Source organism: Mugil cephalus, chromosome 2 (assembly GCF_022458985.1).
Source record: "Mugil cephalus isolate CIBA_MC_2020 chromosome 2, CIBA_Mcephalus_1.1, whole genome shotgun sequence".
Taxonomy (NCBI): domain Eukaryota; kingdom Metazoa; phylum Chordata; class Actinopteri; order Mugiliformes; family Mugilidae; genus Mugil; species Mugil cephalus.
The window spans coordinates 5,413,577-5,435,993 of record NC_061771.1 but is presented as its reverse complement, the minus strand read 5'-3'; the positions used below and the strand labels follow the sequence as shown (position 1 = coordinate 5,435,993).

Sequence of the window (22,417 nt, the reverse complement as noted above, 5' to 3'; positions counted from 1 at the left end):
AACTTAAAATCCTGCATTATCTTTTATATTTTCATTCATTTCTCATGCCTGTTTTTACCTGATGATTGAAGTCAGGCTGGATGGAGGTTACAGGTCTTCGACCCACGCCATTCATCATGTAACAACTAACAAAAAACACACTGAGCTGTGTCTTGTTTAAAGGTTTATTGGTTTTAGGGTCAGCCTTTAAATAACTGTTAACTATTAGAGGGGTTTTAAGGACGGCTCCCCCACAGATGAAGACATCTGTGTGTGTTGGTGGTGGTGAACGCGGCTGAGAGACGAGGGTCACCAAAGGTTGTGGGGTGATGGGTTGTGGTCACCTTGCCTTAGGCTGCGGCCACAGTCTAGCGCCCTTCAATAAACACAGCCTCGACCATCAGCCACACATATGTGGCGCTTAATCAATCACGATACATCAGTGTCCTGTTCTGACTAAACTAACTCCGTCTGAACTGGCGTTCTACAGGAGCTTCAGTGTGGTTCATCCAAAAAATCTGAGTATCTGCCGTGAGGCATGAAATCTGAATTTGTACTGTGAGAATCAGCTTTCATTCTTACTCAGATTAATTGTGGACACTATCAAATGCACACACAAAGCAGCGCTCCCCCTTTCTCACCCCCCCAAACCGTCGATCTCTCTGGATGTGACCACACCGAGATGGTTCGGGACGAGGACAATAATCTATTGAGAGAGAGACAGAGGGAGGTCGGGAGGGGGGGGTGGAAGTTCATGCTGTGGACGGCTGGAGTTATGACAGAGCAGGGATGGTGCACTGATGTGTGTGTGTGTGTGTGTGTGTTTGTGCGGGGGTGCAACTTTATTTTGGTGAGGAGGCTACAGCTGTCGTGTTCGGCTGCACAGAATTCCACTCATTCAGCAAAATTTCAGGCATGAGCTTCGACTGTCAATCACCCATTCTGTAGATGCTTTCTCTCTTTGCTCTTAATATACTTTTTGATTTGTTATTAAACTTGTATCAGAGAAAAGGGAAGAGCAAGGGAGAGAAGTGAACATAAGGCGAGACATGTCCGTGGAATTTAAATCGCCCCCATTTTTCACAGCCTTGCCCTCATTGCCAAGTCATGATTTTGTGCAGACCTTGACGTATCCCACTTTGTTCTGTGGACAACTTCCCAGTTAGCAGAACAGTGCAGGCAGGAGGATGAATTCACTATCACGTTACATAACTCTGCCCTATCCAGCTGCCTTCAATTACGGAGGATTTTTGGAGGCTTTCATTTGTTTCTGTGGTATAAATCACAGCTTTACTAGAGGGATCAGGTAGAGAGAGTGAGAGGTTTCCTGCGTTCTCAATGAATTTCAGAGGTTGGAACAGATAGGAAATACTCTTTGTTTAATAGAGTATTTTAGTATATAGTGTTGTTTTTATCCCGCTATAAAGATGTTTATTTTAGGATATTGCAGGACCTTGACACCGTAAATTACAGAGGTGTGAGCCATTTATACGTGTGCGCTTGTTAGTCTGACACACTGTAACAAACGCTAGTCGGTGCTTTGTTGCTAGTTGGATTCATTTTTGTTTCTACTTCCTGGCAACTGAAGCCACCTGTGTTCGGCGAGATTTCAGCGAAATTTCTACGCGGGTCGTATAAATGTCTCCAAATCTCCTCAGATAACATCACTGATTTTTTTTTTCTTTTTTTTTGATCCAAAACAATCGATTCAAAAATTGCAGAGATGGAGAAGCAGCCGGAAATTCAAAAAAGCGGACTAAAGCGTTGCCCCGCAGTGCCCTTGAGCTGGGCGCTGAACACGTGACTGCCCATAGAAGAGACGATGGTGCTTTCATTAAGATGAATTGAAAATCAAAGACACCTGTTGAGATATTCCATTAGAAAACATTTAGTCTATTCTATTACAACATGGGCAATCAAAAAGGAAGCTTTGATTAGTGATCCATTGGTAATCCTTCATTAGGGTGTTGTGTATTTATATTGAGAACGTTAGGAAAGCTAAATTTTAAACCTCAACTCAGCGGAGAAGTGTGGTCATGAGAAAAAACATGAAAGCAACTAAGGCCATGCTCTATGAGGATTCCTTTTAGCTTTGTGTGGTCTGAGCGAGACTCCTCTGTCCACTGAGCTCTGTGTCTATCTCCTAATCTCGACCATCTTTTTAAGTGGCATTTGACCCGACTGAGTAGCTTAGCAGCATATGTCAAACTCACATCACCCCTCCCAGCCCCTGTCTCCCACCATGCCGAGTCGACAGCAGTGCAGGTTAACCGGGAAGACAAGGAGTGACTGCTATATTTGGCCCTTCTGCTGTGAGATGACCAGTGGCCTTTTGGAGACGGAAAGCAGCGGGATCCGTTTCCTAAACTCTTTCTTGCTCTCATTCCTCTACTGTCCAAGCTAAAACACCATCTGGTAGCGATCCCACAAGCCCCGCCCGCCTCCTCCTAATACACCACCGGCTTATCCTTCGCTGCTACAACAGCAGCTACGTGGGCTGCAAGGCCTCCTGGAAGATGTAGTTTTCTGTTATTTGATTTTTTCCGTCGCCTCTACGGAGGTTATATATTAGATCTGATGTTAGTATTCAGTGTCTACTGTCTGTGTTTCTTGGCCTGACAACAAAGCCTAGAGAAGGTCAGTTGCATTTGTTCCTTTTACTGTAGAGATTTCTGCATCCTGCTGAATGCTTGTTGTCATGCCAGCTGACCTGAGAACGAACAGTGGGAGTAAACTACCTTGCTGGTCAAGGCCTGGGTGTTCAAACAAAACTTCTGCTGTCCTTTGTGTACATTGTGTTTGGAGGACTGTCAGTGTGACCCGGCTCTATGTAAATGGCAAAAAACTCTACTGTCAGGAAAATACTAGTATTTATATCTGCAGTCACGGGGCCACTTCTTTTCCACTTTGAGGAACACAGTGAGACTTTGTGTGTGTACGGTCCGAGGACGGGTCTGTAAATTAGATTGGCCCATGCCAGGTGTTTTTCTACTAGATTTGAAGGCTTTTTATTAGCTACTCATATCACAATGTTACATTAGTTGAAAGAATGATAGCGTGACATAAGAAATCAGCAGTTTATGGCTTTGCATGGTAATAGTTTAAGTAGGAATAAGACAACATAACAATCTGCTTTGCATACAGATTCCTCCATTATTTGCATCGCACATTTTATAATGGCTTTGGTATCATTTGCTGTAGATGTTGTTCTGGTGACCACACTCATTTTCATGCACTACAGGGAAACTGCAAGTCATCTCGACGCACATATTCTAACCCTCCTGCCTCTCTGCTTCTCAGGTGAAAGTCAGAGCGGCAGCCATAGAGCAAACGAGTGACGTGAAGCAGGCATGAGTGCGAACAGCCATCAGGAGGTGGTGACCACTCCTCCACCGGCCAGCGGGGGGAACAAGGAGCGCTACTTCGACCGGATCGACGTCAACGATCCGGAGTACATCAGGGCCAGGAACATGTCGCCTGACCTCCGACAAGACTTTAATGTCCTGGAGCAGAAGAAACGTGTCACACAGATACTACAGAGCCCCGTAAGTTAAACCAAGGAGATGAATATATAACCCATACCAAGAATACTAACTTACAATGAAAATAAAGATTATTCTTAATGTGAACAGATTGGGCTAATGGAGAGGTTGCAATTACTTACTGGGGGACATTGTCCACAAGAGCAGGTTTTAATTGTCGGTCGATAACCTGCTAAAATGGCTGGGGAAGAAGAGCTTGATCCCTGATTTTAGTCAACAAACAGGCGGGAAAATATGGGAATGGGTCTTGTGTGCAGCACTAGACACAGTACTCTGCACAGTTACGTCATTTTGTACATGTTGATCATGGATGAAAGCTGTGGTAGGCTTCAGGGTGGAGCCGTACATTAGATCACCATACAACATGTGAGTCCATTGAGGGCTCAGGTCTTTCTTTGCTGGATTTGCATGCCCTACTCCTCTCTGCATCGGTTTGTTGACTTGCCTGCACGTATGCACATGTGACCACAAGTGTGTTTGCCTTTCTTCCTTTGATCTTTGAAAAACTGGCCGATTGTCTGTGGTCATCCCCACCTGCTATTCGTTGTGTGCTGAATCAGATTGTATCCCAGGAGATAAGCATAAGTTTGTTCTCCAAATGGGTGGAGGGAAGTTTATTTGTCAGTCGTTTTTTCCTGACGAAACAAGGCATTCATGTTTTTTCAAATCACAGTTCATGACGACAGAAGACTTGCTGCAATCGACGAGCTTTTCTCCTCAGTGACTAATTGTTTGAGTAATTGGTTCCTGTTTTCTCTTTTTGTCAGTTATTGTTCCCAAATCAAGTGATTTCAAAACAAGTTGCAACAATGTAGTGCATCACGTGCATTTGTGTGCAAGTGCTTGTGTTGGTATTGTGACACTGCCCGCGAAATCACAGCAGTCAGCCGTCAGCTAAAACCCTAATATCCCAGCTACCACGCCCTTGCTCTGGCTCGCTGCTGAAACTCTCCAAGCGCACTCCAGGCCAGCAGCGCTCCTGCTGGGTCAGGTTTTGCAGGAGTAAACAACTCTATGGCCGAACTACAGCCAACACCAGTAATGCTGTTGTTTGATTTTTTTCTTTCCCTGGGGCTATAGATTTTTCTGCTCTTTTTGCCACTCAGAGGTTCGCTCCCCTTGCTGATCCTACGTATTAATTATTTAGGTGATCAGGTACTGTAAACATAGTGTTGGGATTTTTGTTTCTGTTTTTTTCTTAGTTTACTTTTGGCTGCAACTTGTGCCAAGATCCTGACGCAGTCCAAATACTGAAAAAGTTCAACAAAACACAGAGAGGGGTGTTTAAAACCTGCTGAACATTTTCCATCTGAATTGGTTTGTTTTATATTTGATGCTAGACTCTGCATCTTAACACAACTGAACACTTAACAAGTCTTGTAAAAGTGGCTCCGCTCTGCTCATGCATTCACAGACGAGTGAAGCTCATGGTCTCACATAAAGACGACACACTGTTGTCCAAGCCTAGTGTTTGAATTGTGCCCTTTGAACAGTTGCGTCACCTTGTGTGGAGACTTTACAACACGCTGCTGCCTTTCAGCCTACGCGCCGAATATTTACTCTGCCGTATTGACTCAAGACCGACCTCTCACTGAAGTGCTCCTCGATGTTTGCAGTGGGATGGGAGTGCAAGGTGTGTGAATGCGTCTGTATGCACTTGTACTTTGAATTGCCTTAAGAGTTTGACAGTAAGCAGGGATGGATTTAAAGTTAAACTCTGTTAAAGGACAAAGTTAGACATTGCATAGTCAATGCATGCCTCGCAAGTACAGTAACACAAGCCTGGAAGTGCCTGTGTGCGTGTGTGACTGATATTTAGTAGTAGTGGCTTGGCGGTTTGGCCCGCGCTTTTTTAAGCTTTAAATGTGATCTGCATTCTGCACATGCCAAGTGCGGCTTTCTTGGCATGTCGTGCTTTGTGCCAGATGTCTGAAAGGGCAGGAGTGTGGTGCTGCTGATGCAGGTTTCCACTTGATACTCTGTTAGTGTCGGCGAATGTGTCTCTGCGAGAGCACCGCAAGTGCAGTTATGGCCGAGCAAATGAGTGAGTGCATTTAAGGGCCCCGGCTCTAAGCAGACAGTTGCCTGCAGGACACTGCTGGGCCATTATTGAGCGTCTGTGGCCGACCGTCACTGAGATTTTTCTGTGGTGCGTCTGGCACAGATGGTTCCAGTGTGTCCATATCAGCATGTGGACATGTGGAGTTAACCAGAGACAGCTGTCGTCTCATTTGTGAGCCTTGTGAATCAATAATTTCATAAGCAAACGGCCAAGGGCTCACGGCACCAGTGCAAGACAAATGAAATGCATCCATTTACTGCATGTACGTATATATCAGTTGAGATGCACATTTTTGACTCCCACTGGCCTGTTCCTTGTAGATGTCAGCAGATCAGTGTATTGATGCAGATCTCCTGAATTATGCACTGTATTTATATTAAATATATAATGTAATATAAAAAAAATTATGTAAAAGTTATTAAACTACTGCTCCTTCTGGGCTGCTCATTTGGAAACCAGCTATTAGTTGTGTTGCTTAAAACGTTGCTTAAAACGTGAACACCCTGCAGGAAAACAGATCAGTGGTTTGTACCCTCAGACTGTTGTTAAGGTGACGCTTTAACAACCTCAAGCTAACATTACGCCAGCAAACAGTCAGTATCAGGCACGAGACTAACATCCACAGCCAGCTCCATGGCATTAGCCCAGCCTCAGGTTAACCCTGCTCCCTGTACGTCTGTCTACAACCCGTGTCTGAGTCCCGCCAACTTTGCTCGTCAGTTGTTGTGTTGGTGCAGTGGGTTTATAGCATGTTAAGGGTGTTTGGGGCAGAGCAGAATTTAGTTTTTTCCATTTACAATTGTATGATTGAATTTGTGCTCATCCAAAGAAAAGTGTTTTTTTTTTCTTAATGAATATTTGCTGGTCTGGTACAAAAAGACAACAACAAAACATCAGTATTTTTAGAGACTTCCATCTGTGCATTCCTATTTTTAACCATTTTTTTCACTAAATGGTTTTGGTGTCGACTAACAAAGGCATTTTTTTTTTTTTAGCCTTTAATAACTGTCATCTCAACGTCTGGAGGCCACAGGTTACCCACACCATTATTTACAACTACTACATTACAGTGTGTGTGAGCTTGTTACACTGCCTGTGTGTTAAACTTGTGGTCACGCAATGTCCTGTGTGGTATTCCTGCCCGACAGTTCTCAGTCAGCGGCGACAGGTGGCTCCCCATGGCTTGCGTAGTGTTGGGTGCCCTTGTTGTTGTGGCTGATATTCATCTACAACAACAAAAACAAGCATGTGGCACCAGCTGGACACGGCATTTTCAGTTTCCTCCTCTTTTTGCTCGGCAAGTGTCACCGGTTGGATGTCCACACACGTGACTCTCTTCCCCTCTCTTGTTTTCCTCCTCCCTTTCCGCCTCTCTTTCTCCTTACTGCGTCTATTTGTTTTCATTCCAGTGTTATTGGTCTGGTGGCGGCTCTAGATTACATGTTTCTATTGCTCAGATGGCAGGTTGTATTTAAGCCCGACCGATATAGACTGTAGGCAGAGACTGACTCAACTCAGCTGACTTCATCCACTCGCCTCATTCACGCAGCTGTGTTTACCTTTAAAAGTCAAAGGCTGCAGCGAAACCTTGAACCTTTGTGCTGCTTTTGATACCCTCAGCATTATCTGAAGTGGATGTACATGTAGCAAATTAAATGAAAAACCACTGAAGAGGAAACATACTGCTGCTGCTTTTAGATATAAGTTCCCATACTGGACATATGTGTCAGTCTGTTTTAATTAATGGAGAAAAAAAGAAAAAGAAGAGGAGTATCTTTCTGGAAGCTTTCATGGTTATGTCATTTAACATGAAGACTGTTTTATTTGACATGCAAAGATTGAAATTTGCCTCAAGGTGGTTTGAGAGGCACTTTGAGGTTGCATTTCATATGCAGGAAGGATCTTAGAAACCAGTTTGACTGTAAATCCAAGTGTCGTGATGTCATTGTTGGAAAGTTATCATATTAATTTCTCATCAAATTCTGTGGTTTCTCTCTAACTGCTGGGAACCAAGTTGCTGTTACTCAGTTTTCTCCAGACACAGTCCAAAAGGTCAAAGGCCATTTGCAGCATAAGATTAAATCAGACGAAAATTGAATTTTAGCTGTATGTCCACGTGCTGTTTCTATTTTCAGTGTGTTTGCTCATCCTGCTTTCCTCCCGGCCAGTATTTTTTCCTCTCCTCCCCTCTTCTCTGCAATCCTCCAGCTGGTGGCACGGCTTGTTCGCCGTCCCTTGAAATGATTTTCTGATGCCAAGTGGTAAATTTTCTCAGCCTCATTTGCACTCGTCCTGTGGTTTTCGGAGGAAGCGACCCCCCCCCCCCCCCCACCACCACCACCACCACCACCCCCTACCCCCAATGCACTTTCCAGAAAACACAAGTGGATAATTTATAGTGCTTTGGTGGGTTTTGCTGAGAACCCCCTCATGTGAGGCAAATGTCACGGCTGCTTTCTATTATGTTTTCCCTTTTTCTTCTCAAAGTCCTGAAGGTCTTGTTTGATAGAGCATTAGTATTTGAAGTCACTCCAGAGAGTCTTTCTGAAACCCACCACCTTTCCTCTCTCAGCCATGTCTTGGCAGCTGTGTTGCAATTTGGTATTTTACAATATCTCTTGGGTACTGAACTTAGCTAAACCTCCAGCAGTGGGGCGGTGCCCTCGGGATTGAAGAGCAACAGAGTGAAATGTTACTTTGTGGCTTATAAATGTCGGGGCAAAAGTCTAAAGATTCCTCTTGAGGGGCGAAACAAGCTTACACGTGTTAGGTTCCTTTTCTCAAAAGATCTGAGACCAATGCTTCACTGACCAAGATAAGGATGGTTTTGATGTCAATGAAACAAGTGCATAAACATAATCAGAAGTTGGCGATGCGTCAGTCTGTTGTGGCAGAGGGATCTTGGCACCGTAGACTGTATAAATATGGACAGCGTGTCCCCACTTCCTTGCATTGGCCAAACTGATGGTATTTTCCCAAGGATATGGGCAGTCTTGCGACTTTGGACCCAGAGTCAGAGCAGTATGGTCCAAGAGGGGGACCTGGTGGTTGCCATTATGTCACAACCTGTCTCTATAGTGTCAAATAACTAAACAAAATAAACTTAAAAAACACATTAATTACCTAGAATGACTGAAATCATCCTTGAATAAACTGTATTTGACATGTATTTTAGTGTTTCAGTTCAGCCCAAGTACCATCCACTAACAAGAAGGAGGCGGGCCTTATGACCTATACATATGCATCCAGTCACTAGGGGGAGCTCTACTTGCTTTGGCTTCTCTTTTGGGAGAAGTTCCGCCGTCCGTCTTTACACAGTCTATGATCAGCACTGATACAGGAATTAAGAGCCACCTTCGCCTCCTTTTCACCTCCTTTCTCAGTCTTTAATGCCACATCTAATGATTAATGCCTCCTGTTGTCTATCTGTTATTAAATACCACTTGTCTGTAGATGCAAGTTGCATCTCCAAGTTGCAAGCGCCTTGGAAAACATTCCTAGCTGACGCTGGACAAGAGGCGGGGCAGGGTACACCTTGGATAGGTCGCCAGTCTACCACTGGACTGACACAAAGAAAGTCAACGGGTCAACCTTACAGAATTAATGCTACAGCTGAGACTTTCCTGTGAGGTGACCCACACAGCAAACCCACACCTCCTCTTGTGGACAACGTGTTTCTTTTAATGACAGCAGTGAGTTGTTTTAACTGTTGAACTGTACATTTGTGACATATTCTAGCACGCGGCCTCTGTCCACTGGTGAGAGTGTGTTCACCTGTGTGTGTTGCACGTGTCTTAGTGAGTGCGAATCAGGGCAGAGCTTCTTTTAGGAGAAGTCATTTGAAATGGCCTGTTGATCTTGCACAGTATAGAAAATGTAATTAAATGAAATTATCTTGACTTCCAAGGGGGTGGGTGGTGCCACTGGGGGGGTGGGGGGCACCTCCCTAATATAATGGTTGGGGAAACACTGCAGAGTGAGTAATAAGAACTGATATATATCTCGTAGTATACTATACTATACTCTTATGTACTGACTGTACATGAATCCAAACACAGTTCCCATTCATCACATTCATTAAGAAACTTAAAAGAGTTCCAAAGGTCACAGTTTCTCTGAATGATTCCATACACTTTCCCATCTGTTGAGGTGAACCAGTGCAAGAAAAAGGGCAGAGAGTTTATGCAGAGCAGAGAGACGATGCAGCTGGAGTCAGGGACCAATTTCCCTGACGCAGACTCTAAGATTATGTGTGGGGATCAATAGCATTGGCAAGCTCTCCGACTCGCAGACACCCCTCCACTTTGTAACGCTGTCACATTGGTGCCTTGAAAGAGCGGCATTGTGCTGATGTAACTGGGGAAGCTGTGTCTGAAATTACAGGCCTCACCTGGCCTCCGTGTCTGTTTGCCTTTTAGGAGGATGAGTGTACGTTTTAGTCTTTCATTTATCTTTGTAAGAGTATCATTCAACCTCTGTAGTTAGTTTGTGTTTGTCTATCCAGTCGAGCTGAATGTAATAAGATACAAGAAGAATGTTCTTCCAGGTGAGCTGTGATGCAGTTTTTTTTAGGTGTGAGCATGTAATCCTAAAGCAGTACTCGACATAAAAACCCAGAATACACAATAAAACTACGAACTACGATTTAAAAACAGCTTCTATAAAAACGAAGGAGTCTGTGGAGGTTAAGAGCGATTTGGAAAGGCCTGTCTGAACAGGAAAGTCTTGAGGCCTTTTTTAAAGCACCCGACATTTGATATTCAACTTTCAGAGCCCAGTTTAAGCTTCACCCAGTGTGAGCTACTGCTGCTTTTAAGCCTCTGTTTGCTATGTGAGCAGAAATTAAAAACCACATTTATTTCATTCACTTTGTGCACTGGAGTGAGTCACAGCCACACCAAGAATTATGTCACGGGAGGACAGGAGTTTGTGTGAGGTAATGCTGAAACCATCGGGGGGCTACGCGGATTTCTTAAAGGAGGACACAAGCACGGGCGTGCAGCGCGGCTTCGGGCCAAAGGCTCATAAAAACTCCTGTCTTTCTTTCCCACAGGATGACGTACAGCAGTTTAAGTGTCACCTTCATCTGCATTAGAAACGCAGCAGAAACAATAGAGCTGCAACAGGAGGAAACGTCTCTGCATGTGTCACGAGACAAGTTATTGGAAGAAAAGGAAGTTCCTGTTGTAATTCGAAGAAAAGTCTCTGTCATCCCTCAGAGAATGTGATCATAAGAAGTAAAAGAAAATGTTGCAACCACGGAGCGATAATTAAGTATCAGGACGCATCTGCCCCAATAAGTCCTCAGAGAGATAGTTAAGTCCTTTTGAAATGAGGCAGTTTGAAGGTTTTATACTCGGTGTCTTCCAGTGCTTATAGTAGATGGTGGTTGGCACACCCACACTTTGGGATGCATTCGCCACAAAACATATTTTAACCACCTGAAACCTTAAAAAGGTCAGCGTACTCTATAATTAGAATATTGTCACTGTTTTAATTTGCTGTCAAACAGAATGCTCTGGTTTATTGCTCTTTTCAAAGCCTCCAGACTCCATTTACAAATCCTTCATTTACACTCACAGAACACAATAGTTGTGGTGTTCCGCTGCCTCTATGAGTCAGTTTGTCCGTGTCATTGTTTAATTTTAGCGTGTTGACATGTTAGGTCGGATCCATGTCAATTTCATGTGTTTTGCCTCAGTCGGACCAGCGTCTGATTCCTCTGAAGTCTCCTCAGAAGAGCTGGCCGAGCCCCAAACAGCATGTCGACTTAATGCTCTCAAGACCACTGCAGTTTCATTATGAAAGATTAGCTTTTGCCATTTCTGTAGCAGTCACGGAAACACTTGCTCATTTGTCTGATTGGATCACTTTCTTCTTCTTCCAGTAAATGGAGAGACCTCTTTAGCCTGGTCGTCTGTCAGTGATTTTATACTGGCAGTGCAGAGGAAAGGAGACGTCTGTTATTTTCCACTGTAGAGGTGAATGTGCCGTAACTATAATCAGGTTTTTTTTTTAGGTTCACCTGACTTCCTGTCTTTGGGTCAAAGTGAACGTCGGGATTACTGGGCTAGCAGTCACGCCAGAGCAGCTAAAAAACACACGAGACATGTGACTTTATTTTATTGCTGCAGATGTGGGTGTTTAGCTAAAATATTAACGATACGATCCACTTTAGGTCCCTGGATTAATCTGTTTAGCTGATGGGAATCAAATCCGCTCTGTCATAATCTTCTTGGGAATGCACACACACACAATTGTGGAGCAGATGCTTGCTAGTGTGTGTTGCCGTGCTCTTGTGCTTTGTTGCGAGGTTTCATTCCTAAATGACAAAAAAAGTGTTCTTTTTTATGAACAATGGACATACTAATAAGACACAGGAAGTGCTCTTAGTGATGACCTTGCGGATGAATTACTGACTGACTGTGGTTCCCCCGGGTTCTTTTCAGTCTTTCTGCTCATTGTTTTGGTTTAAGGTGCCTGCAACTTTACTGTTTTGATTCTCTCCCGCTGCCCTTACAGCATTGTCTGCAGCTGCAGACAGCCGCTTTCCAGCTGCTGAACATAATGGAAACTTCAGTTGTTCAAAAGTCAGATAGTTTCCTCTGTACTGTAAAAAGCAGAGTCAAAAAAGAATATTAGAGATTGCTACTAAGCGCATAGATTCTGTCAAGTGTCAGAAATAGAAGTCCAGCTTGATGCTAATGTTGTGTATGTATGTGGCTGGTGTCTAAATAGGCAAATGTTTATCACCAGGTGAACTATATCAAGTTAAAAGGATGCATGGATGCATTTAATAGCGTCAACTATTCACCGTTCACGTGAGTTGTCGTTTTGGTAGAGCAGCCAGTGCCAGCGAGAACTCTCCAGCACAGAAAACAAAGACCTCTCCATTTGAGCCGATAACACAGAATCATCCTGGGTGACAAGTGTTTGTGCTCTGGCTCCACTAAGCTGTGCCTTTAGCGCTGCAGTTTGATGGGATGACAGTCTGTGAAGCACTGATGCGCAGATCAACAACAACGACTGAAAACAAAAAAGCCCTGACCCACCACGGTCAGACATCCGCAACAAACCCGTTGCCACAGCGACCTCACCACTAGGGATGGAAGAATGTCTGGCCAGGACTCAGGACCAGCAGTGCTCCAGGACTGTACGTGTCCTCACACTGGGGTTTGCTCCAGTTTGAACAACACACCACCACATAGGCATAAAACAGAACTCCATTCGCATAACACTAATGGAGGCATCCCGTGGGGTGACTAAAGGGATGTGGGAGGGGAGGGTTAGAGGAAAGGGGAAGTAAAGCCATGTTTTTTTGCATAGATGCAGCTCCGTTGGGAGCGCGTTCACCGTGGCATAAGAGATAAAAAAAGAATATTGTACGTTTCCCTGCAAGAGGTGTCACAATCCGGAAACAGGGCCGTGGCCTATTTTCATTCTTGTGCTGATTTTCCTGCAGTTTTCCATCACTGGCATCTCAGGCTCACGGTCTGTCTGCAATTGTCAGCTACATAAGATGAGTTTTGAGTTAGAGGCAAGATCAAATCCGATAGGGAGAAGTTATTACATCCAGAACAAACTAGTGGATTTTTTCTAATGATAAATTAAACCTGTGGCCGACAGAAACGTTATGTACCTGCAGGACTTTACTGTGACACATCTGGATTTTTAATTTGTTGGTTCACATGAGAGGAATTAAAGGTGGACCACATGTTGAACGACAAGCAAACTAAAAAGTATGCTTTATAAAATCCCTACTCATGAAGGAAAAAGCTAACCATTGCCACAATGCTACTGCTTTGTGCCATGTTGCTGACACAGAAAACAGCTGATTAGGCAGAATAAACTCTTTGCTCTGCTTTTCTTTTATTTCATTCTTTTGTCATCACTCAATCAGTTATTACTGATAACTGAACTGTTTTAATAGTCCGGTTTGTTGCAAGTTGTGTTATGAAAACCTTAAAATCAAGACTTTCTGAGAGGAAAAATAAATCAATGTATTGTTTTCATTGTTCTGATCTCGAGCTCACAGACGGTGTAATGTATGCGGCATATATGGCGTGGCTCCTCTGCACTGGTCACAGCTTTAATTACATCAGCAGACAGAGGAAGGTGAATGTGCCCCCTGAGAGGTTAATCTAAAGGCTAAGATTATCAGGAGCGATACATGCAGCATTAGTTTGTCTGCTGTTACCCACTGCAGCCTGAGTTTGAATGCATCTCACTATAGCTTGCGCTCAGTTGAAGCCACGTCAGACATATGCTTTTTGTTGTCATCTGTGCATATACTGAAAAGAATCACTCAGCACTGCTCTTGTTGTCATTCAGCCAACTTCCACTTGGTGTAAGAGCTTGTTGGGGTATACAGTATTGTGTCTGTGGACTCAGCGGATGACTGGACATGAGGATTAGCCACACACTCACTCAGTCACACCAAGCAGCCAATCATAACACGAGCAGTGAGCTAACCAGATGGCCAATCCCGACAGGGCTTGTTGCCTGGCTGGCCAATCTGACCCAGCTTCATAGAGCACTTTTAGGACGGTTCAGATTGACACCCGAGGAGGATGTCTAATCTGTGATTAACACGTCTTTACTTCCGTCTTTACTTTGTTTTTCGTGTCCCTCTTAACAGTAATCCTGCTTTCTCCTTCCTACCGCTTTCATTTGTTTAGACATCATCATCAAATTGCAAATGCACTGTTCGTAAAGCTCCATGAAGTCCAGTGTGAATACATTGTCTTTGTTTAATCTGTATAACATCAGGTTGAAGTATGTGAATACTCTATATACCATACACAAATTTCTGGAGAGTTATGTTGAAGTTTCAGTCTTCAGAAAGTAAAGACTAACCTGCATCACCTTTTTGCTGTTGCTCTCTCCTTTTCATTTAGGGAAATTCTATGATGAGATTTGTAAATCTTGATGCATGTTGCTTCATCCTAAGATGATTTAATTTCAAATCTCCCCCTCTCTTAGGCTTTCAAGGAGGAGTTGGAATGTCTGATCCTGGAGCAGCAGCGGAAAGGGAACAACCCCACTGGCCTGCTGGCCCTCAGGCAGATCGCAGACTTCTTCATGGCCAGCTCAGTGGCCGGCTTCAGCACCTCCCCCCTCAGTGAGTACTCGCTGAATATGTATTCGGCAGAACATATTCACCAGAATATGCCAATATTACTCAGGGTGCAATCAGTTTGAATGACTCAAAAACAAAACATCAGCATCTGAGGATGGGCATACCATACCCAAACATGATCTCTGAGAGCTTTAGGGCACAAATACTCTTAGAAAACCAAACCCAGACTCCGGAAGAGCCGTGCATATTTCTTTGTGTTTTGATACTTTTTGAGTTCTATCCATGAGTCCATATGTGAAGTCTGCTTCCAATCACAGCACTGTAATCATAGAGAACTTGCACTTCAAATATCACAAAAAATATACTCATAATGATTCTGCCTTAGGAAAGAAAGTATTCAAGGCTGTTTGCATGACCTCTGAGTGTAAATTAGGATTCTGTCATGGAACCATATGTGTTAGATACATCATGAGATTTAAATGCAGATCCAGGCTGTCGCTGACATATGAATAGCATCTGATTAGCAAATAGCATTTTCTCCTTTGATTTAACTCTGATCATCATGATCATTTAGGTCTGGGGATGGTCACTCCAATCAACGACATGTACGGAGTGGAATCGACCACGCTGGTGAAAGGCGAGAAGCTGACACGCTGTAAACTGGCCAGCCTCTACAGACTGGTGGACCTGTTCAGCTGGGCACACTTCGCCAACTCCTACATCACAGTAAGGCACCACCACAAGAGCACAGATGGATTAAGAAGCTGAGGAGGTTTCCCCTTCAGTAATTGTATTAAATGTCTGCTATTTTTGGCATGTGCTCAACTTTCTACTAAGAATCCGGTAATGCATTGGGTCATGTGTCGTACGTACAAGACACTGGGTTAGTATCTATCATTAGTTTTTGAGGATGTGGCTTCAGACACAGCAGGTTTGATGTAACTTTAAGCCTCTGTTTGTTGATACAAGACCTGCAGCACACAAACTACATTTGACCAATATGGCTTGAGGGTTCGGCATTCAGATTAAACATATCTGGTTCAATTTGTGATAAATATATTTGACCTACTCGTTAACTTTGTCTTAGTTCCAGTGCAGTTCTTAGTCGGGCCTGATTGTTTTAGAGAGATTGAAAGCCCTAGTTTTGAATGCGCTTTATTCCTCACAGTTTGCATGTTTCTCCTTCTAGGCCCGAGTCAGTAAAGAGCAAGACCACATTCTCATCATCCCCAGAGGACTATCATTTGCTGAGGCGTCCGCGTCAAACCTGGTGAGAAACATGAGCAACTGCCTGATCCAAGCACAGTTACTTAAAATTACATGCTATGCCTGCTAATTTATTTTCTTAACATAAAGCATAAACATAAAGCACAGCAAATGTCTGTCTGTTCCCGATCCAGCAGTGCACTTACAGTGTTGGCCTTCAGTGGACAGGACTAATAATGCTTTTCCATCTTTCTTAATCAGCCATTTCCTTCCTTCATTTTTCTTCCTTGAATTCTGTGAAGTGGAAACTAGCAGATCAGCTTGATTTCTGCTTCTGTCCTCATGTACAGAAGGTGCCTCCCTATCTCTGGCTCTATGTCTCTGTGTGTACATGTGTTTGCCATATTCAGTGTCACTGGCTGCTCTTATATTGACATTAATCAGTATAATAATTTTGCTATCTTCTTTCAATCTGATTCATTCTGTTTTTTTATTCCTTTTCATTTCAGTTTCAGCAAGTTTAACATGCCCAAAAGAACACAATGAATCCGTTATTTCTTTGTTAGTACAAATCTCTCTTTGCCTTTTTTTTTTTTTTACTTTTTTACTCCTATTTTATCTTACACACCTGTGCAAACACACAAACACCTGTGTAATGCGGGTGCAGGTGTGGGTCGACAGCTGGAAGTAGTACCCACACGGCTGTCAAGCAGATTTATCCATCTGATCTGCCAGAGTGGTTGGCACCCAGCGATACTAATCTCAGCCCAAGTTCACCTCCAGCTTGTAACTTACTTCCTGCTGCACTGGATGGTAAAACCTTGTGTGCGGCTCCGTGGTTTTTAAGTAGCGCTTGTTTTCTTTTTCATTATTTTTGAGTTTCTCTTTAGAAAAAGTTGCAGGAAATAAAAATGAATGTTGATATGTTTAATACAATTAAATATTTCAGAAAGTACACAATTTAAGTTTGTAATATCTGGGTCAACATAACAGACCCAAAAACATGTATTTGCAGTAGTTAACTGCAGCTACACAGACGGTGTACAGTCCCAAAGTAGCAAGTTGTCTATGTGTACAATAATAGTTTTTATCACATAAGTCTTAACAAGAGTAATCAGGAAAATCATTTAATTAAAAACAATACAGTTATTCACCATAGACCCCTATATTATTACAAATAATAGATCTCAACATTAGCTAAAACTAAAGCTAACCGTTAGCGTTGACAGCTAAAACAGTCCTCCATTGTTTTCTATGTTATGCTACCAGGTAAGAAATGTCACTTCTATGGCTAAGTGTTCATAACATTTCCAGAGCTTCCATAGTCAGGTAATAGTAAATGTACCATTTTGTTTTATTGAGACTTAAGTAAAATAGAATAGTAGAATCTTGGCTATTAACAAAATTTGTTGCCATTCTTACTGAGGCTTATATTTTGCTGGGAGTGTATTCGCAAACAAAAAGTGAAAGTGAAAACCTCATTTCTACATCAGACTTTGGTAGTTTAGCTAGGCCTTAGTCACTAGCTAATACTGCTAGCAAACTACCCTTTGAGCCATTATAGCTAGGTTTTAGTCTATTGCCTCTAGGATTAAGATTTAGCTGATCTAACTACAGTCAATAGCAAACTATCAACAATCGACTACTACTATTGCCAAAACACTGAAAATATTTTGGATTTACTTTGCTTTGTGTTGTGAAGACCACAACTCTGCACATGCTGAAACAGGACACAATTACTTAGCCTGCTCCTCTTAGATTTTCCTGATTGTGTTTTATCCTGTTTGTGTTTTGATGGCAGCCGGTCGCCACTGTGTTTATGTGTCTGTCTCTAATCTCCTTTTCTTCTTCTCCTCTTTCAGCCTGTTTTGATCCAGTGAGGTCTGTAGTTACATGGCTGAGTTCAAGTGTTTAGAGAAGCAGCGAGATTGATTAAGAGGAAGTCATCCAGAATAAGGACTGTGAGAGGTCGTGATGGGGTCAGCCGGGTAGTGGCTGGGCTGTAGCATCAGAGGAAGGCTGGAGTGCAGTTGGCTTAGGTCAGTTTCCATCTGCTCTGAGAGGAAGATCAGGTTGTTTGAGTTCATAGAAAAACTCCCTCTTCGTGCCTTTTGTGGTAGTTTTAGTTTATTTTGAGGTCACTGCAAAGTTTCCGATTTCATGTTGCCAAACATTATTGAGCCAAAGTAGAGGCTGGCTTCATGCGCAGGGGTCAGAAGTTTAAATTCAAGCTGTTCGATTTGCTTAACTTGAATTATCCTGGAAAGAATTTGAGGATTTCGTGTTCAAGTTTCCACTGCCTTCATGTCTTCCTCAGGCCCCCATTGCCTTATCAACTCCACACATCAAGGTGCATCGCATTTCAGATTATTTCTAACTCATCCATTGACATCTTTTTATAATTAGAGGCGCCACATTCATTAGACGGACCTCTCAGCTGAGGGCCTTCATGACTGACGGTAAACGAGCTGCCATTTTGAAGGACGTGACAGAATGAACTGATCCTGCACTGAACATGTGATGTAACCCAGTCGATGTTCGATCGCCTGACAGCTGGCTATGGCTAGACTGTGAGGGGTGGGGGTGAGGGTAGTTACTTACGCTCGACTTGTGCCATTCACTTTCCTGTGCTAGGTGAAAGAGATCAATAGACAGTCGTCTGTCCAGTCATCCATATGGCTGTTAAAAGGCAGAGGGGATCACCACTGGGCTGTGGGCTTTACCCTGTTGTTTAAGGGCAATAGATTTATAAATCATCAACACTTTTTTTAAAATTTTTATTTAATATCTTAACTCTTATTTTATATAAAATATATGCAGTCGTGTGCTGCCCTCTAAACATACAATCTTTTTGCTGTATTAACCAAATCAAGTGTTAAATGACCTTGGCCAAAGAAATATTGAATAATCTTTGAGAATCCCGTCTCATTTGTTACTGATGTTTGACCCAGATTAATTGGTGTCTGTTTACAGATCACTTCCTGAACTGCTGGGACACCTATTGGAGCAGTATAGATACTGTCAATCATGTTTGATGTTTAGGATTTAAAATCTGGATGTTAACATCAGTGCCTTGCTAATAACCAGTGACAGACACACAGCGGCTTACAGTGTTGTCAAGCAGCAGTAAACATCCTAGCCCTCTCTGCTAATGTTACCTAGCATACTACTGTTGACAGATATTAAAAGTGACAATTTCACCTCCACTTCTGAATCAGATTGAGTCTCTCTTTTCTGCTTTATCTTTTGGTTTGATTGGCAGTTAGCAGTCAATGGCACCTCAGGGACCAGAGTGTGAAACAATAGATTTGCAGCACGTTCTTGCCCCACAGTCACCGTTTTGTTTGCATTTGCCTCTTGTAAGATCACATGAGGTTGAGCTTTGAATAGGATAAGATATGATAAGATGAGATCAAGGTGTTACAGCGGCAGGGCAAGACGATGCAAAAATACCAGTTAGATCCAAAACAGAACAAGAGAAGAGAAAAACCTCCATATAAAAGTGTTTAAATTATGAACGGTACAAGAAATATTTAAAGACAGCGTACAACTAACTAACTACAACACTCATGACCAGCCAAAGTAAATAAAAAGTGGGGCTGAATAAACATCATAAATATGTATAATGTATTGACAAATAATAATATTGAAATGAATGTTTTTGTATTTAAATCTTAATCTACTTAACACTTGGCTGTTATCTCTGGTGCACCCAGTCCTTTGCAGCCAGATGCACATTTCTAAGCGTTTCGCTGCCGTTTTCTGCAGCCCTCCCTTGTTGCTACGCCAACTGTCTCAAGTTGATTTGGGTGTGTTTCTTTAGCCTCAGACTGCATGATGGACGTCCTTTCCTGTACGATAAAAGATACTTGGACTTGTAGTTTTGAAAGAGAAATGTGAGCTGGTGAGGTTCTGGTTTGAATCACAGAAAAACATGGTTACGCTGATCTGTGTTTCGTACGAGTTCTGCAGGCTAAGCTGCGTTTCTGTTTACCATTGGCTTTCACGCTGAAGTCTGACATCTGCACTCGGTTTAGCCGCAGCTCTTCCGCTCTGTCCGGTTACCTGTCTTTATTCCTTTTCTCCCATTATCCGGCCCCCTCCCCTCCAGGTCTTCCGCTTCTATCTTCGCTTCTAACTATTTTTCTCCTCGGCCATGTAATCTAATCTGACTGCCAACTGGTTTGTAATGAAGTTGTCGTAGTTAAGGACATCGTGTCCACTCGCTGACTATATTATGTTTCCTGGTAACGCTCCAATTCATTTCCTGTGTAGGAGCAGGCAGAGAGCGGGAGTCGTTGATAATGTGATTTCTATCATCACGTTCCACTGATCTTGACGTCTTGTCTTCAATGTCTTCTTTGTTAATATTGGAGGGCTATTAACTGTGTGCACAGAGGTGGATCTGTTTCTTTCAGTCTCTTGATGTGCTTTACATGTGGTTAGTTTTATTACAGTTCGTCTCCCTGTGCTCTCTTGCAGCCACATCGTATTATTGCTGCCTTCGTCACTTGCTTGTGTGTTATATAAAGCATGTGTAGCACGAGTTTTGAGGAAAAACGGCGCAAGCATTTACCAACTACTGTACGTCTCAGAAACCATTGAGACTTCATCTGATTCTGTCCTCGCTCCTTCAGGTGAAGGTCAACATCATCGGGGACGTGATTGAACAGGGCTCCACCAACCTGAGGATCGACCCCGCAGGGTTCAGCCCCCATGCTGCCATCTACTCCATGCGTCCGGACATCCGCTGCATTATACACGTGCACACGCCCGCCACGGCGGCTGTAAGTCCACTTTATACACCTCATAACGTTGCACCGCGCTCTGACCTGCAGAATGTAATGCGCTCATGTTGAAGAGAAGGGGATATTGCATTTTAGGGTGGTTAGATTTGAAAAGGAGTTAACTGCACGCTTTGTCTTCAGCACCAGCATTGTCTCAACCACAGATCAGTTTCCATGTTTCTATCCTCCTTCTGTCGCCTGATGAAGTGGGGGAAAAGGTTTACATATTGGGCTGGATCTTGTGATTATTAGCAGAGTGTTGGTGCTCATGGTGCCGCAGCATGCTGACTGTGACGCCTCAACACAATGTGAATAATTATCTATGAATAGCTCTGAACTAGAATAGTTGTAATACACGTGTCAAACCTTCTTATTGCTTATATGTCTCGTCGCCTTCTGCCTCCTCCCTCAGGTCTCATCTATGAAGTGCGGGATCCTGCCCATTTCACAGGAGGCGCTGATCTTGGGCGATATCGCCTACTACAACTACCAGGGGAGTCTGGATGACCAGGAGGAGCGCAGAGAGCTGCAGAAGGCCCTGGGGCCTACAGCGAAGGTAGCAGGACTATAAAAACTAAGCACCATCAGTCCTAAATGACTAGTTTGTGGCTTAAAGCTTGAGTTGAATGAAAAGATCAATGCCAATGCCACACCTGTCCACTAAATATAAGGTGCCAACAGATTACTTAACCTTCCTCTTAGACTTGAAAGTGGAAGAGAAGACAAGCCTGGCTCTGTCCAGCGTTATTAAAATATGCACTTTTAATGTTAACTGATTTAGACGTTTCATCTCATGTGTTTAATCCATACAAAGTGTAGTACTACTCCATAGTCTTTTTGTCAGAGAAAAGTATCCCTTAATAATACCCTATTTGATCCTTAATCTCTACAGTCAGGGAGAAGGCAGAACATTGAAAAGAAGTAAACATTTCCTAATAATCAAAGAAAACTAGTGTTCAAGAAAGAAAAATATCAGGGCGTGTTGCATTTGGAATAGGAAGCAGAGGCATGACAGTCAAAGCAGCACGTCTTGTTGAAATGTCTGCACTGATTGGGTTACCCTCTGCACCTCCTCATATTTGTCCCTCCCCGCACGTGCTTTCCATGTGAGTGTCTTTCACTCTTGGCTTCTTGTAAAGTAGTCATAGATCAGCAGAATTTAAATTGGCAAAAATTCACAAATTCGAGGGGATTTTCCGCTGCCGATCAGCTGCCAGGACCAAGTCATAGTCGTCCAGCCGCCAAAAGGCCTGACACACACTTGTACAATCAGAGACAAATGAACCGCCAACGACTCTGTTTGATCTGCTGATTCTGTGCGTGCGTTGCAGGTTTTGGTGTTGAGGAATCATGGCGTGGTTGCTCTTGGGGAGACGATCGAAGAGGCCTTTCACTACATCTACAACGCCCAGTATGCCTGCGAGATCCAGGTACGCACAGACGCAGAGCGGCTGCTTTTTGAAGGAGCGGGCGGCGGCTTTCCTGAAACTAAAACTAATCTCAGAGCTGCTTTCACACTTTCCCACTTTGACTGTTTTAACAACACTCTTCAGCTCGTAATCTCTCAGCCATCTGGAGAATGTTGGCTAAACACAGTTTGGTAATGAAGCTATTAGGAGTGTGACGATGAAGGGAGCGACAATCTGATGTGTCGTTGTTGATGTCGCTCCAAAGAAGCATTTAAAGAAGGGCGTTGTTCTTCCTTTCTTTTCTTTTTCTTTTTTTTTTTTTTAAGGAAAAACAGATCTAAACCAGCCGGAGG

At 43.2% G+C, this 22,417-nt stretch overlaps 1 protein-coding gene across 7 annotated transcripts in view; it reads left to right on the top strand.

Annotated features, from left to right (window-relative positions):
- The window catches only part of add3a (adducin 3 (gamma) a), a 93,167-nt gene that overhangs the window by 56,884 nt on the left and 13,866 nt on the right, over positions 1–22,417 (top strand). For all 7 annotated transcript variants that reach the window (XM_047579470.1, XM_047579471.1, XM_047579469.1 and 4 more), the window contains 7 exons: positions 3,280–3,524; positions 14,566–14,704; positions 15,237–15,388; positions 15,852–15,932; positions 20,506–20,655; positions 21,068–21,211; positions 21,987–22,085. In XM_047579470.1, the coding sequence (XP_047435426.1) occupies positions 3,330–3,524; positions 14,566–14,704; positions 15,237–15,388; positions 15,852–15,932; positions 20,506–20,655; positions 21,068–21,211; positions 21,987–22,085 (960 nt within the window). In that variant the 5' untranslated portion in view covers positions 3,280–3,329. The remainder of the gene's footprint in view (positions 1–3,279; positions 3,525–14,565; positions 14,705–15,236; positions 15,389–15,851; positions 15,933–20,505; positions 20,656–21,067; positions 21,212–21,986; positions 22,086–22,417) is intronic.